This window comes from Lycorma delicatula, chromosome 1 (assembly GCF_047948215.1).
Source record: "Lycorma delicatula isolate Av1 chromosome 1, ASM4794821v1, whole genome shotgun sequence".
Classification (NCBI taxonomy): domain Eukaryota; kingdom Metazoa; phylum Arthropoda; class Insecta; order Hemiptera; family Fulgoridae; genus Lycorma; species Lycorma delicatula.
The window spans coordinates 72,287,223-72,301,450 of NC_134455.1; the positions used below are offsets into that span (position 1 = coordinate 72,287,223).

Consider the following 14,228-nt stretch of genomic DNA (forward strand, 5'->3'; position numbering starts at 1 on the left):
AGTTTAAACGTTTTTAAATATCTTATTATCGTCTGTGTTATGTAGAACATTTTTTCGTTTGAAAGTTTTCCATGGAAGTTATTGGGAAAAAAACTAACAACGAAATAAGGGCGAAATTTTCACAAAAGAACTCTACGGCTTGAATTTTTTAACTTTTTCTTGTTACGTAATTTAGTTAAAGACAGAAACATCAGTTAAAAATTTAAAAATTCATTGCATAAAAAACTTAATTTGTAGACATCTACCGCTATAGTAATCTTGTTTTAAAGTCATTAATCTTTCCATTAAATATATCTATACCGACGTAATTACAGTATTTACTCATTCTTTTTACGTTTCTCCCCAAACACGCTAGCCTCCTTCTCAGACAATATTTAAAAATACATGATTTTATTATACACGACTTTTCGTATCCTATCTTGGAAATTTTCATTTTATTCTCACTAAAGATAATCTTATAAACAAAAATCACATCTTTAGGAGTTATTTTTTAAAGATTTTAATTTTCTGAAATTTAACCTTAATCTCTTTTGATGAGCAAAATTCATAATAGTCTCAGTAAAATAATTTATGAAAATGTTTTCTTTGAACGATCCCTGAATCTTCTGACTGGTTTCATTTCAATTGTAATTTCAAATCGAATCAATTAATAATATTCCAAAATTAGTCAAAAAATTATTGATACAATTTGAATATTATGTTATCCAACTGGACATTACAACACAATCAAAAATTTACTCCTATATTCCTTCTGGCCTTTGACTTTTATTATATTAACGTGATCTCTGAACAGAAGTTCATTATTGCAGTTAATACTCAAGTCACTCTGATTGTATCTTCAAAACGTTTAAGTCTATTAGCAATATTACATCCCTGATTGTTGAAGTAACGTGTAAGACATATTGTTTCTCTATAGAAAGGGATAAGTTGATTTTTTTTATTTACATTTTCTGTTTCAGTTCTTTTATATCTGTAAATATGTATATAAATACAATTTATAAATGTGTATGTAAAGCGCATGAGATATTAAAGCAACATCCAATTTTACTTCCTGAAAATAATGATGTCCACTAAATAAATTGTTAATGTGGAACAGGGTGAAGATGTTACTTTCAAGACCGAATATCACCTACATTTCATTGGACTTGGCATTTAGATAACAAGTTTTAATGTAGTATAACTAAACGGTCATGTTTGACGAAGTAAACATAACGATTGGATTCGATTTCACTCCTCACTTTTCTTAGTAAAATTGTTATACTTATTATTCTTCATGATGGCTGTGTAATTTTAGGAAATTTCTTGTAATTAATATCAGGTCACCTAGAATATTTCTAATACAGATCTTTGCGTAGATACAATAATGTGGAATAGCGATACCATAAAAAATTAACAAAATTCTACCAAGAATAAATCGTAACTATTTGTCAAGGTTTATTGTTTCAAATTTAAGCCCAAACATATATAATTCTATCTATATCTATTTGAGGCTTAAAAAAATAATAAGTTTAACTTTTTTTTTTGAGAGTCCTAGGGGCATAACAGGTCCTAAATTTATTATATAATGATGTATTATAATTTAACTATGTAGTTATCTCAAAGTTTATGAGTATCTAAAATGAGAAATTATGAAATATTATTGTTTTCAAAGCTTAAAAACTATCATTGATTTAACATTTTTTCGTAATATTCAATTAATTATGAATGAATAACTGATGAGAATGACGTAGTTACGTACATATGAGAATCGGTTTCTCTTCCTGCTAGCATATTTGGCGACGCATTCATGCACATGCGCGTAATTGTGCCCAAAGGCAGAATCCAACATATTTTATAAATACAGTGCGTTAGTTTTTTACCGGGTGATCCACCGAGGTAATTAGAGAATACAAAAGGGGATATTGTAGGAATGAAAAAAATTTAGAGTTAATATACAGACACTTTTGTGCCAAAAGTGTCTGTATGGTAGCTATCACGTATACATCTAGATATGTGTATAATAATAGCATTGTGGTGTAGCATTGTTGTATAATTTTGTGCTGTTTATTAAGATTTGTGATATTTTATTTTTATAATTTACGGTAATCTTTTATCCAGTCACAAACAATAATAATGGGACGTAGGTTTGTAATTTATGATCAACCAAAATTTTCGCATTTAATAGTTATCTTTATAGTTATATACATATTTAAATTAACACCCTTTATTATCTGCTTATATATTCTTTTTTTCTTATAAAGCTGACATTCTTTAAATCTTATTTCACTACTTCTGTTTATAGCATCAAATTTATATTTATATATCTATTTTCTTTGAAGCAAATTCTCTTACTGCGTTTTGGAATATTTTTAATTCTGCTCACCACATCCTCATTGCATAAATATTGGTAATACAGGCCAAAAAAAAATCATTACACTGAGATGCAGTACGCTGATTTAATTTAACCGCTTATTTAATTACTATTTAATTTGTGTAAATGTAATGTAATTGATATTACTTACTTCATAAACGGCTGTTTAAACAGCCGTTCATGTCAAACGTAACAAGCCGTTGAACAGTCAAACGTAAATTTTAGTTTGGTTATCTTTATGTTCCATGTAAAATAAAAATTTTAATGTTCGTTTGTTGATCTTAAATCTCCGAAAGTTCTTCACCGATTGCTTTGAAATTTTGACATAACGTTGCATTCAAACACGCGCGTGGCTTTATATACCTAAGATGTCACACCTGTAGCATATAAAAACATGCTTTTTTTTAAAAACAGCGGTAACTGTTGGACGTAAAAGCAACACACGCTATACTAAATATTTACGATTCCATTTCAATATTTCCGATATGACATTCTTTAAATCTTATTTCACTACTTCTGTTTATAGCATCAAATTTATATTTATATATCTATTTTCTTTGAAGCAAATTCTCTTACTGCGTTTTGGAATATTTTTAATTCTGCTCACCACATCCTCATTGCATAAATATTGGTAATACAGGCCAAAAAAAAATCATTACACTGAGATGCAGTACGCTGATTTAATTTAACCGCTTATTTAATTACTATTTAATTTGTGTAAATGTAATGTAATTGATATTACTTACTTCATAAACGGCTGTTTAAACAGCCGTTCATGTCAAACGTAACAAGCCGTTGAACAGTCAAACGTAAATTTTAGTTTGGTTATCTTTATGTTCCATGTAAAATAAAAATTTTAATGTTCGTTTGTTGATCTTAAATCTCCGAAAGTTCTTCACCGATTGCTTTGAAATTTTGACATAACGTTGCATTCAAACACGCGCGTGGCTTTATATACCTAAGATGTCACACCTGTAGCATATAAAAACATGCTTTTTTTTAAAAACAGCGGTAACTGTTGGACGTAAAAGCAACACACGCTATACTAAATATTTACGATTCCATTTCAATATTTCCGATATGTGTGTCCACTATAGATTAAAAAATAACTCGACCGATTTACGCGCGGGGGAAAAGGGTGAAAAGGAAAAATCGAAAAAGGTGAAAGGGAAGAAGGGGGAAAATGGAAAAAAGGGAAAAATGGGGAAAGGAAAAATGGCAAAAGGAAATGAACAAAAATAGAGAAGGGTGGAATAGGAGGGGAAATGGAAAAAATGGAATGATAAATGGGGGAAGGAAAGGGAAAGTAAAAAAATTCGGGAAAGCGAAGGGAAAAATGGTAAATTGAAAATGAGAACAGGAAAATGGGGAAAGTAAAAGGGAAAATGAAAAGCAAATTTTGAAAGGGAAAAGGGGAAAAGGAAAAGGAGAAGAGAAAAAGGAAAAGGCAAAAGGGCAAAGGGAAAAGAAAAAGGGTAAATGGTAAAAGGAAAGGTTAAATTTTGTGAAGTTCCGTAATGTTCATTTTGTTAATGTTTTATCAAATTTTCAATTATGTTCATTTAATTTATATATATAAATCTAATATACATAATAAATAAATAAATATATATATGTAAATATATTTACATATATACTCAAATTTAGCAATAGCGAATCATTGGCGGGTCTGCTAGTTTAAAATGAAAAATTAATTTCCATTTTTCTTAATAGTAGCATTTTAAGGAAGACGTTCCTTACGAGTTATGAAAATTGTGGAAGAAGGAAGATAGCTAATATGTAATGAGTTGTTGAATTAAAAAAAATAGACTCGCTGTTATTCATTTTGAATATAACAAATTAAGAAGCGTTATTTCTGTTAAATCACAAAATTGAAATAACGAATTTGATATCTTATTCATTTAAATCATTACAGCCCTTTAAGAATTAAAAAACCAAAACATATACTAAATTATCGTACTTTAAGTTCCTTCTCCAGAATTTTCTTTTTAATGAAGATATGGGTTTTATATACGAGTATATTGTCTTTATTGACCATTATATAAAATAAGTTACACTGTTGCAAAAAGGTTTTGTACATTGGCTATTTTTTTCTTCTTTTTTCATATCGCCACATAAGCTTGAAGCTTATATTTGGGATATGGAAATAGAATTTTGAAGCGTATGAAAAATGCCATGTCTGACTTGGATTCGAACCCGGGACCTCCAGATCAAAAGTTGAGACGCAACACTCTGCCACGGAGTGGCAATTCCGCCACTCCGCCGATTAGTTCAAACGTAATATTCCTGATTTATTTTCCTTACCGTATAAATATTTACAAACCATTAATTTTGATTCATAAATAATATATGGAGTGTTTCATTTTAATCCTCCCAGGCGATTTTCTAGTAAACTACGCACAATGCAAAAAAATGACCTCGAAAAAAGTTACTCGGACTGGAGAAGAACAACCCATCGAGACCTTGTATTTGACCTTGAATTTGACTTTATTTAACTTATTTCAAGGTCAACATGATTTTTTAAAAAGGAATGACCTATTTTTGACTCTACCAATGAAAAGAATGGGAAATTTAACATTGGAATATGTGGTCACCATTAAATGACCTAGGAACTTTATTGAAGATCATACATAGTAATATTAATATTTCACTTCATTTATCTTGCAAACTATGGGAATCGGTACCATATAAAATGACTTTTCAGAAGTTGTGTTGATAGGGAGTGATATCAGAGTTAGTGTTATACGGGTGCTGGATTCTTTTCACAGTTATTAACAGTCACTGGTTTCTAAGTTATGACAGGAGGACCCTGTCATAACTTATAAAGCAGTAACTGTCATCTGGTACTAAAATTTGGGTTAATCGGATTTCGTCTTTGATTAACTCCTGAACAAGAAGCTGAAAAAAATAAACATAATCGTGAAACGTAATGACTAAATTCACATATATCGAACTGATATTTTCGCTCTTTCCATTGGCGTTATCAAAAAAAGTAATTCCAATTGAAAAACCTCGATGACCATGGAACGACATCCAAAGGGAACCTCAAGATCATGATCAGGGTCATCGTCGGATGTGCCCCTCCTAACCATGAAACGTCTGTAAAGTCAGTTTTCCCATAATTTTCGAAATAAATGTCCTGGAATATGAATATTTTGTCACATGACCTTCAAAAAGTTCCAGTCATTTATGTGACCTTCCATGTGTGTGTATATATATTCCATAGTTAGATTTCCGCTCTTTTCATTAGTGGGGTCTAAAATAGGACATTCCATTTGAAAAAAATCATGTTATCCTTGAAATAATAATCTAATTTAAATTCAAGTTCAGATAGGGTGTCTCCCTGGTGTACGAGTAACTTTAGTTTAGGTCTTTTTTTTGTATTGCGAGTAGTTTACGATAAAATTACCTGAGGAAATTAAAATTATATATTGTATATTGTGTTAATTTAATTTTTTTTTGTCACCTATAAAGTATAAATCTGTCTGTAACTGTCTGTATATTTCATATATATGAAAAGGCTAATTTCCATATAAATTATAAAATTTTATTAAACAAAAAAGAATGACAAAATTAGAAGAAAATAAAATAATATTTGTTGAGAGTTTATTATTTTCGAAATGAATATTAAGTTTGTGTATTTACATTTTTTGCACAAACCCTTAAAAAGATATGGTTTACATTAAAACAATATTTTTTAACCATCTGTTGTATACAAAATAAAAGTTTATGGCAAAATTAATTCTTTTTATTATTCTTTCTATATAGTTGCATCAACGATGAACGATAAAAGTCATTAGCGTCTTAAATAAAACTCATATTATGTAAATAATTAGACGATAAACACCAACATATGTAGGTAGTAACATAAAAAAAAACCATATTATATAGTATTTTTTTTTTTTTTTTTACTTTACTTTTTTTAGGTTGTGACGTAGTTTACCATGCACTTGCTTTAACAATTTTTGTAGTAAGTAAAAAGAAAATATGGATTATTTAGTAATTTTAGTATGTATCTTAAATCTTTAATTATATATTGCAATTAAGTAAAACAACTGTTAAATAAAAATAAATGTTACACTTCTATTAAATACGTACTGTTATTAAAATTATCCTATAGAAGTTTTCTTATAATTCCAAAAGATGGCAGGAGTGTATGACCGTGCTGTAGAGCTACCTATTGGCAACTTTTATAACCGTTTCGGTGGCTTTACCAATTTTCTTTTTTTTATGAAGCAGTAAAAAATAGTAAGATCAATGAATAAAATCAGTGTTAAATGAATGCCCAACAATTACTTTAAAAATTAAGTTAATTCTTTTTTTATATTCTCTAATAATAAAAAATTATATTAATATTTTACTAAATTATAAAATTAGTTTTATTTGAAGAAAAAACATTACAATAAAAAAATGTACCTAATTAATACACAAGAAAAATTCTGTTATAAATGTGATAACTTTTCTGTTTTTTAATGAATTTATCTATTTTGAAATTAAATTACTTTTTATACCTAAAGGTACTACATTTTATCAGTTTGATAACGCAATTAGATTTAACGCATTGTTTTTAAGAATAATTATATCATTACCTCTATAATTATATTTATTCTCTTACATAAAATTATATTTATAATTATTTTTTATGGATAAAAAATTTAGTAACGGTGATAATATGTCGACATTAAAACTGACATCGTCATAAAAATGATCACTAATTCATATCCATTGTGTTCGATGAATTTTTAGCCTTCAGGTTTCTTACAAAATAAAAAAAAAAACAATTATACATGTTATAAAAAAAATTAATTTGCTAAAAATAATTGGTTTATTTTTGTATAATTAAACAACTGAAATGTATTTGAAATGATATACTCGTATATAATAAACAAATATAAATCATTATCAATTTGTTTAATATATTTTGTGGCTTGCCGAAGTTCAAGTCGGTTACACTTCATCATGAGTTCAATGAAGAACCACCACGTGAAAAAACATTCAAAGATGGGACAAACAACTCAGAGGGCGGTTCCTGCTGAAAGAATTACGTTCAAAATAATAACAGTGTTTGACGAGACCGTTGAAACTGTATGAACAAATTATTTGTTTAGCCCAAAAAAAATCAGTTTTGTAGATTTGGGCGTTCTAAAAACAATTGTTCTCAACGTTTTAAAAAAATAATTACACTTTAGGGTTATAAAATTCAAATGTAATATAAAATTTATCAACAGAACAAAATAAAATGATAATGAATTCTCTATAGATATTACGGATAGGTTAAATCACGATTTGAACATTTTTAAACCAGTTTATCTTCAGTGATAAAGCTAAAGTTCATGTTTCGGGACGAGAACATTTGAGTAGTACCTCATATTCGAACCTCCATATACCATTAATGTGACAGTCCAAAAATTAATGTGCACAATCGGATGATATTGGCCCTTCCTTTTTTCTAAAAAGAGAAAAAATAATTACTATAACAGGAAATAACTTCCAGAATATATTATGTACTTATGCCCCGAGTAACGAAGAATTCCAATCTCCAGTTAAACGAAGCTTATCCGTATGTTGCTACGTTCGTGTAAGATTACCTAAACGTAATATTTCCTCAGTGATGGGTTGAACAAAAAGGTAAATAACCTAGTCTTAACTGTTTCCAGGTCTTAGCGTATGGATTCTAATACTTGGGTTCATGTAAAGACTATTCTACGTTCAAATAAGAGATTTGAACCGTTTAAAAGAATTGATCTCACTGAAAAAGATTCGTTTTATTACAACGAATGTTCTCTGCCGTGGGTGGTAAGAAATTGAACATTGTCTTAATGTCTACAGGGCTAGTAATGAAGCGCATATAACTTCTTTTAATTTAGACGTAGTTTTCAAATTTCTTTCACTGTTTGTTTGTTTTTAAACTGTGATTATTTTTAAACCTCACCATTATTTTCTGGACACATTGTAGAATGATGACAGTAAACAAACAAAATGCATTTGTCTTCAAATCACCCTTTTGTAATCATTTAATTTTTTATTTAAAAGATCGTCCATTTAAGTTGCCAAAAAGAATGCACCGATGGATAACTAATTTTCTGTACCAGAAAAAAAGGAATTCTCGAAACCAGTGTATTTGTTCATTTAGTATGGCTTAAAGTCTGCATAAAAAAATAATAAATATATGCGAGACGAGTTGAAAATAATTTCGTCCTTTTTTGAAGTCGGTTAAAAAATTAAAAAATATTATAAATTATACATGAGTACGGGTGGACAAGACTACAACCTTAAAAAAAGTTTTTAACTTTTTAACTTTTATAAATATGGTATCAAATTTTTAATGAGGAAATTCACTACAGGAACTCGAAACTTTTGCGTAGGAATATGAAATGTAATTTTTTTAGCTTATGAAAAATGTCATGCCTGACCGAAATTCGAACCCGGGACTTCGGATGCCTATTGGACTGGTCTAGCGGTTAATTCATCATTGCAAAACAGCTGATTTCGAAATCGAGAGTTCCAGCCTTCAAATCCTAGTAAAAGTACTTTTATACTGATTTAAATACTAGATTGTGCATATCGATGTTCTTTGGTGATTGGGTTTCAATTAATCACCATTTCAGGAACGGTTGACCTGAGACTGTACAAGACCGCCTTTCATTTACAATCATACATGTTATCCTAATTCATCCTCTGAAGTAATACCTTACAGTGGTTCTGGAATCTAAACAGAAAAAGAGAGAGAAGAGAGATGGACCTCCGGATGAAAAGCCGAGACGCTACCAATCGCGCCACGGAGGCCGGAAATTTGAAAACATAACTTTTTAAATTGGTTTTTTTTTTACCTATTTATAATTCATATTAAAAAATCTTGTTTTAGACTGACTTTTCCTTATTTTATTTTATATAATACTTTTTGTGTAATTTTTTCCGCAAAAAATATTCAAAACATAAAGCAAATGATAAAACTAAAAGTGGTATAATTTTTTTATCTAATATTAAATTATATTTTCTGTTTATAAAAAAATTAAATTATTATAACCGTAATTTGGTAAAACAATTAAAACTAGCGAGTAGAACCTACAAACAAACATCAAGTTCAAAAGTACCACTGTGGCACTGCATGGGTGCGTATAAAATTACAGAAATACAAATTCAGCATATTCTGAAACAGAGATCTAAATTTCATACGCTTAACTTCAGATACAGTAATATAGCATATCCTAAATTCTAAATTCCAATGAAACTGATCTAGTTTGGGGATTTTCGAGCTATTAATTCTACATATGTATATAAGGAAATTACATTTTAAGTGAATAGTGTTTTCATACTCCTCATACCTCAAAACGCAAAGAAAATTCAATTTCATCCCCCAGTCCCACCGTGCGACGGTAAAAACAATTCTACTTTGCATCCTGTTTCCTTTTCAGCCAGTACTCTTTTATTCTTTGACTAACTTCGTCTCGTTTCCCTTTTTAAGAAAATTTTCCGCCTTTTCCTGAAAAATCTTAAATTTTTTATTTTATCTTGAAATTACTTTTTGTTCAAAATATTAACCTTTTTAACATTTAATTTCTTTAGTTCTTTTTCGATAGTTTTTTTTATTTATGAAGGTAAGTAAAGATTTTTTTTATATGACTGCCCAAAAAGAAGTATAATGTATTTAGGCCGTATGTATGGATTTTTGTTCTAACGTAGCAGCACAACGGCTGAACCGATTTATATGTATGACACCGTGTTGAAATCCTTACGTTACCAGGAATGTCATAGGATACATAAAATTGGAAAATAAATTATCCTATATACACAACTGTCACACTTTGCCCTCTTTAATTGTACCACATTAAATGCAATTTATTCTGTATTAAAGAACTATGTTTGTCAGAATGTTTTTTTGCAGTCGTGTTTTTTAATTTTTAATACTTATATCTTGTTATTTATCTATTATTTTCCATTTTTTTTTTTAAGTGTCCATAAACCCTAATCTTTTTCTGACAGAATCCGTTATTTTCTCAAACATCTGATAAATTTTTTATTTTTATCGTAAAATATTTTCATTATTTTTACATTTATATTCAAAAGTTTTTCTTATAAATTTTCCTTCATTTTTAATTACTTTTTAGTCTTTTTAGATTGTTTTATTCTTGCTATCGTTTTTGTAGCTTAAAAGCATTCTATTTAATTGTTGTAATGTCTAAATTTTTTGTTGAGAGAATTTTATAAATATAGGAATTTAATATTGCAAAATTATATCTTTAAATAAAATCTAGCGATTTAAATCTTTTGTTTCAGTAGCTCTAATTAAACTTAAATTAAATTAACCAAAAAACAATTTACGCCTTTTCTTCTATTTAAAATATTCTTTGTAATTTATTGTTTTGTTGGTCACAGCAGCAAATACAATTAAAAAAGAGATAATTATAAAATTTGCAACTATTTTATAAGTGCACGGTTATAAAATCTTTAGTTATTTTTTCTTGATTTTGTAAGGAAATAAACCCGTTTCAAAAATGTAATGTTTTATTTTTATCCAGATTAAACTCTAAACGAAAAATTGTACTCGGATACTATTATATAAGTTTCGTTGGAAAGGAAGTAATGTTTTTTACAGAAATGATTTAAGTATATCTATTTGTTTTTTAATGTTATAAGATTTTTTTTTTTTATATCAGTAACATTTTTAATTTAACAGAAATTATATTTTACTAGTAAAATAACGTTGATAATGTACGCAGTAGGGCTTGATTCTGGATAAATTCTAAAGAAAGGTCCGATTTGTATTTGTGTGTGTGGTATTTCTTTTTTAACAAACAAAGGCATCTTGCGTAACATATAGAGAGACTAAAGGCGCACATAATAATACAATAGAATCACTTTGGAGAAAAGCCAAACGTAGAAACAAAACGCACTGCGGAACAGTATAATAATTAATTAATTTTTACCTAAACGAGTTCATATGGCGTAATAAAAATAAAGATTGAAATTATTATACTACAACTGTGAAAAATTATTATTTCAAAAACATTTTATTGTGGTAAATTGAATTTAAACAGATTGTGGTACGTAGCGAATTGAATTTAACTATAAACTTAGATTATAAATAATATATTCTATTACTCTAGTAATACGACAAAAAAGAAATTTGTAAACAATGCAGGTAGTATACACATCGCTAAAAAAATTCACTTTGCAGCGAAGAAACAGCGTTATATTCCATATTCATTCCCCAAGGGATCTGTCAACCCAAAAACTGTTGACCTTTTTCTTTATTACAATACAGCTTGTCTGAATAAAAAAATACATGTAGTCCTGAAAAATAAAGTTTAACAAATATGTAGATATATACTTCATAGTTTAATCGTAACCGTACAAAACAACTCATATTCTTTTTAATTCTTTATTTTAATACTAATGTAACACTCTTAACTTAATAGTTTTTATTCGACTTCAAAAACATAAACAAAATTTAAATTGAAAAAGCTGTTTTTTTAAGTTGAAGGTTTTGAAATTCGAATACTGGTAAAAATATTGGATTTTATACGGATCTGAATACTACTGAATACCGGTGTACTTTGGTAGCTAAGGCTCAATTAACAACACTTCACAGGAGTGGTAAGCCTGAGCCTGTACAAAACTGCACCTCATTTACTTGTTTTACATATCATCTTCATCTCATTATGCCGTGGGAAGGGGTTTGCGTATTGTTCACTAACAGGTTGCAAGATAGACATTAGGAAAAAAAATTAATTATAAATCTTTCCCTTTTCAAAAGTTATTGTAAAGTAAATATTGTAAAGATTTCTATATTTATTAATGTGTATTTATTATTACTGTAATTTTAAGCAATTAAAATTATGAAAACATTTAACCTTCACCTTCACTAATTGTAAGTATTTTTTACGAAATTTAAAAAAAATAGGTCTCAATTAAACCAATTTCTTTAACAGTGTAACATACACGTTAAATTAAATCTGAAATATGTTACTTTAAATATAAAGTATAAATGGCCAATAGGCCATTATAACTTACGAAGATATATTCTTTAAACATAACTGAACAATGTATTTTATTTACCACTAAATATGAACCAGAAAGATTAATAAACAGAATAAAATACGCCTAACCAAGTTATAGCACCAAGGCGTTTTTTATTAACAAAGATGTTCTTGACACGTCGATATTATCAAAACCCTTTAACAAATAATTTTGCTGATTGCTATACTTTCCATTTATAACTATGCCATTTTAATTGCGATAGAGCTTTATTCGTTGTCTTAAGTAAAATCTTTTAGTAGTTATTCAATTCTTTTATTAAATTTTGTAAATGATTTCATCAAATTTAAATTTAATTAAATTTAACATATTGAAAATAAATAGGGTAAATTAAATTACATTTTATATAATTTCTTTTTCTAATTAAAGATAAAACTTATTTTTTTCTTTTCATTATAGAAGCTGAAACAAGTGCAGATGTTGTTGTTGAAAAGCCAGGACCGCCAGCTGTTCAAAAACAAACTGCTGACCTGATTCCATCAGTTAGCGCCACAAGTAAGTGAGTAGTTGTGTTAGATTAATAAGATTCTACTACAATATTGTTTAGCACACGGATATGTTTGATAAAGGATAGAAAAATCACTTTATTATAAAGCTAAATATTTTAGTTTCTATTTACTAACTGAAAACATTTACAACAAATCTTGGAACATTATTTAACTGTATATATGTGAAATTATTTTTTTTACATTTTTTTGTTAAAGTTTTCCTTATTTAATTACAAAAATAGATTAATGATTTCTAGATTGATTTAATTTTATCTAATTTTTTTTTAGTTACGAGTAATGATGACCCGTGTCTATTTTGTCTAATCATTTTAATTTACGTTCACATTTTTTCCTTTATCGATTCTCACAGAAGATACATTCGTATTCTTCAGTAATAGGGCACAAGAGCGCACAATGGTTGTCTTTTCACAAATGTTGAAAATTATTATGATTATCTTATAATCACAGAAAAATTATTTTCTACATTTAGAGCAATTTCGTTTTAAAAGAAATCATTGTTTTAAAATGGTTTTTTTTTAATTTATTTATTTTTTTACTTTTTAGTCTCCCCTCCACACTTGTTCATTCAAATGCCATATATTCATTCACATTGGTTTATAATTTTTTTTTCATTCTATCTATCTCTACTAGCGCTTCGTTATTGCACGGTTTTTTTTTCCAGTAAGTTTCGTGTTGTCCAAGTTCTTCACTCCTTAAAGCATTAAGCGAGCGTACCCGAATTACGGCGACGTATATGTTTAAAACTGTTTTTTGGTCGATGTTTAGTACCTTGCGGATATTACAACTGCTAATGTGCCGGTTTTGCTCAATTTTTTGCATGATTATATAGATATTTTCACTCATTAACCGACTACAGCGAGGTGCATCATCATTGATGTTAAAATTTTCAGATTGAAAACACTTGAACAATTTGTGACCATTTTTTATATCTATATAAACATCACAATTTTTTTAGCAGCCTTAGTCGTATTCTTCCTTTTTTTGTAACAAACTTTCAAAATTCTTCGAATTTCTTCTTTACGAAAAATGATTTTGTTAAAATAACAAAAGACGGGATGACAGATGACTTAGTTATAGTACCAAAATTCATTTACGGTTTGTCGTCGTAACAACCAGATAACTTAGAGTAACGAGAGGTTATAGTAACAAATCCATTTTTTTATCGTAACAAAAATGTTTTACTGCTACAACAAACACTTAGTTACCGAAACATATAATTTGTTATCCGTATGTAAAGAAAGAAATAAGTTTTCACAATGTTCGTCACATTGCGTTTAAAACGATATTAAATAATGTTCTCCATCTTGGATTTAGAACGATATTAAATATGC

At 28.2% G+C, this 14,228-nt stretch overlaps 1 protein-coding gene across 3 annotated transcripts in view; it reads left to right on the forward strand.

The window, feature by feature from the left end:
- LOC142319316 (suppressor of lurcher protein 1-like) overlaps positions 1-14,228 on the forward strand; it is a 1,297,987-nt gene that overhangs the window by 846,145 nt on the left and 437,614 nt on the right. For all 3 annotated transcript variants that reach the window (XM_075356472.1, XM_075356462.1, XM_075356483.1), the window contains exon 9: positions 12,788-12,883. In XM_075356472.1, coding sequence (XP_075212587.1) covers positions 12,788-12,883 — 96 coding nt within the window. The remainder of the gene's footprint in view (positions 1-12,787; positions 12,884-14,228) is intronic.